Source organism: Aplysia californica, unplaced genomic scaffold (genome assembly GCF_000002075.1).
Source record: "Aplysia californica isolate F4 #8 unplaced genomic scaffold, AplCal3.0 scaffold00034, whole genome shotgun sequence".
NCBI classification, from domain to species: domain Eukaryota; kingdom Metazoa; phylum Mollusca; class Gastropoda; order Aplysiida; family Aplysiidae; genus Aplysia; species Aplysia californica.
In genome coordinates, this window is record NW_004797304.1 from 530434 (window position 1) to 532290 (window position 1857).

Sequence of the window (1857 nt, forward strand, 5' to 3'; positions counted from 1 at the left end):
AATTACAGCGAATTATAGGCGATTTCCAGGTTGAGAACCATAGATATGGGGTACATAGAAGCGGCATCAATAAATTGGCAAAAAATATTATTAATCCGCATACAGGAAAAAGAGGTTAAAACAGCACCTGGACATGGATGGCTGGTGCCTCTATAAATAAAGCATTGATGGTCTGGTCTGGTCTTGTCACCATTCAATGGTCGAGAATAATAATAATAATGATAATAATAATAATAATAATATACAATGTATAGCAAATCCTCGCTCAACAGCAAGCTCTATTCGCTTCACAATCTGTACTATTATACTAGTAGAGAAACTAAAACTCTGAACAGCCTGAATTGACAGCTAAGTGGTTCACCTTTTTTGACGCAAACGAAAAATTATGAACTTGACAAGGTCTTACAAATATTGAACGGGCAATTATCCAGGTAAAGTATCCAAGTCAAGTTGCCCTCAATACATGATCAGAAAGGCCTATACGAGTATAATTAGTTCTACAATATAAAAAAGAACCACTAAAATGCACTCAAGTGAAATCGAATGTATGTGAGTTCCAAACCTTGCAAGGAACAGGACAACTTTTTAAAAGGTGTTCAATTGGTCTACTACGAACTAAATTTCCCCAACATCTGCTATACCAAATGAAGCACAACATGTCATTGTATGAAGAGACTCCTTTTGAAGCGTTTTGATTTGATTTTGTTTTGTTTTTAAAATCTTAGCAAGAAACTAGAAACGTCATTTTTCCCCTTCGCCAATCCTCGGCGTAAAGGGATGTAACTCGGAAAACTACCTTAGAATTATAATAGTTTTGTCCCTTGAATCTCACGAGCCTGAGAGAGGGATACATTTTAAAAGTTAATTCAGACCACCCTTCAGTCCCTCCCCTATACCCCAAGTCAGAAACAAAAGATTTAAAAGTTAAAAGGTCGCTCGTAATTAACGTAACCCCGAGTGTGTATACAAAATAAGGTTCGAAAAGGAGGTTTACCTGTATTTTGACCTTAAAGAATTCACCCATATAATAGGCTAATATTTTATTCATTTCATAGATAGAATGTCCAGAGATATTGTGTTTGTTGTATCCAGACAAGAAAAATGTGCTAAATTGTATTGGTTTAACACACTTTGCAACCCTGTAAGAGAAAGAGAGAGAGAGAGAGAGAGAGAGAGAGAGAGAGAGAGAGAGAGACAGAGAGAGAGACAGAGAGAGAGAGAGAGACAGAGACAAAGAGAGGGTGTAGAAGGAGAGAGTGAAGGGGTAGGGAGAGAGCGAGCGAGACATACAGAAAAACAGAGACAGAAAGGGAGGCAGAGAGAGAGACACACACACACGCACACGCGCGCCGAGACAAAGAGAGCGAGACATAGAGAGAGAGTGCGAGCGAGAGAATGAGAGAGAGAGAGATAGAGAGAGAGAGAGAGAGAGAATGAGAGAAAGAGAGAATGAGAGAAAGAGAGAATCAGAGCGAGAGAAAGAGAGAGAGACAGACAAACAGAGAGAAACACATAGCTAGAGAGACAGGGAGAAAGACAAAAAGACAGAAAGACAGGCAGGCGTACAGACAGACAGACAGAAGAAAACCAACTCACAGTCCATGTTGTCGGGTAGATAGGCGTTACACACGATCCACATAGCCGAGTGTCCGTAAGGCGGGGGGAAGTCGGGTTGACGTAGGATGGGGTCCAGCTGGAAGAACAGGACTGCCTTGTCCATGGTGGGGAAGTGGAACACGCCCACTGCCTCAGCGGTCCCGGCGTCGTAGCCGAAGTCGTACACCTGATGTTGAAACAGGGAATGTTTGTGTGTGTGTGTGTGTGTGTGTGTGTGTGTGTGTGTGTGTGTGTGTGTGT

At 41.6% G+C, this 1857-nt stretch overlaps 1 protein-coding gene across 1 annotated transcript in view; it reads right to left on the minus strand.

Moving 5' to 3' along the window:
• The window catches only part of LOC101852001, a gene marked incomplete at its 5' end in the record, with an annotated part of 28566 nt that overhangs the window by 4114 nt on the left and 22595 nt on the right, over nt 1-1857 (minus strand). The window contains 1 exon segment of the mRNA XM_035973831.1: nt 1597-1783. Within this exon segment, the coding sequence (XP_035829724.1) occupies nt 1597-1783 (187 nt within the window).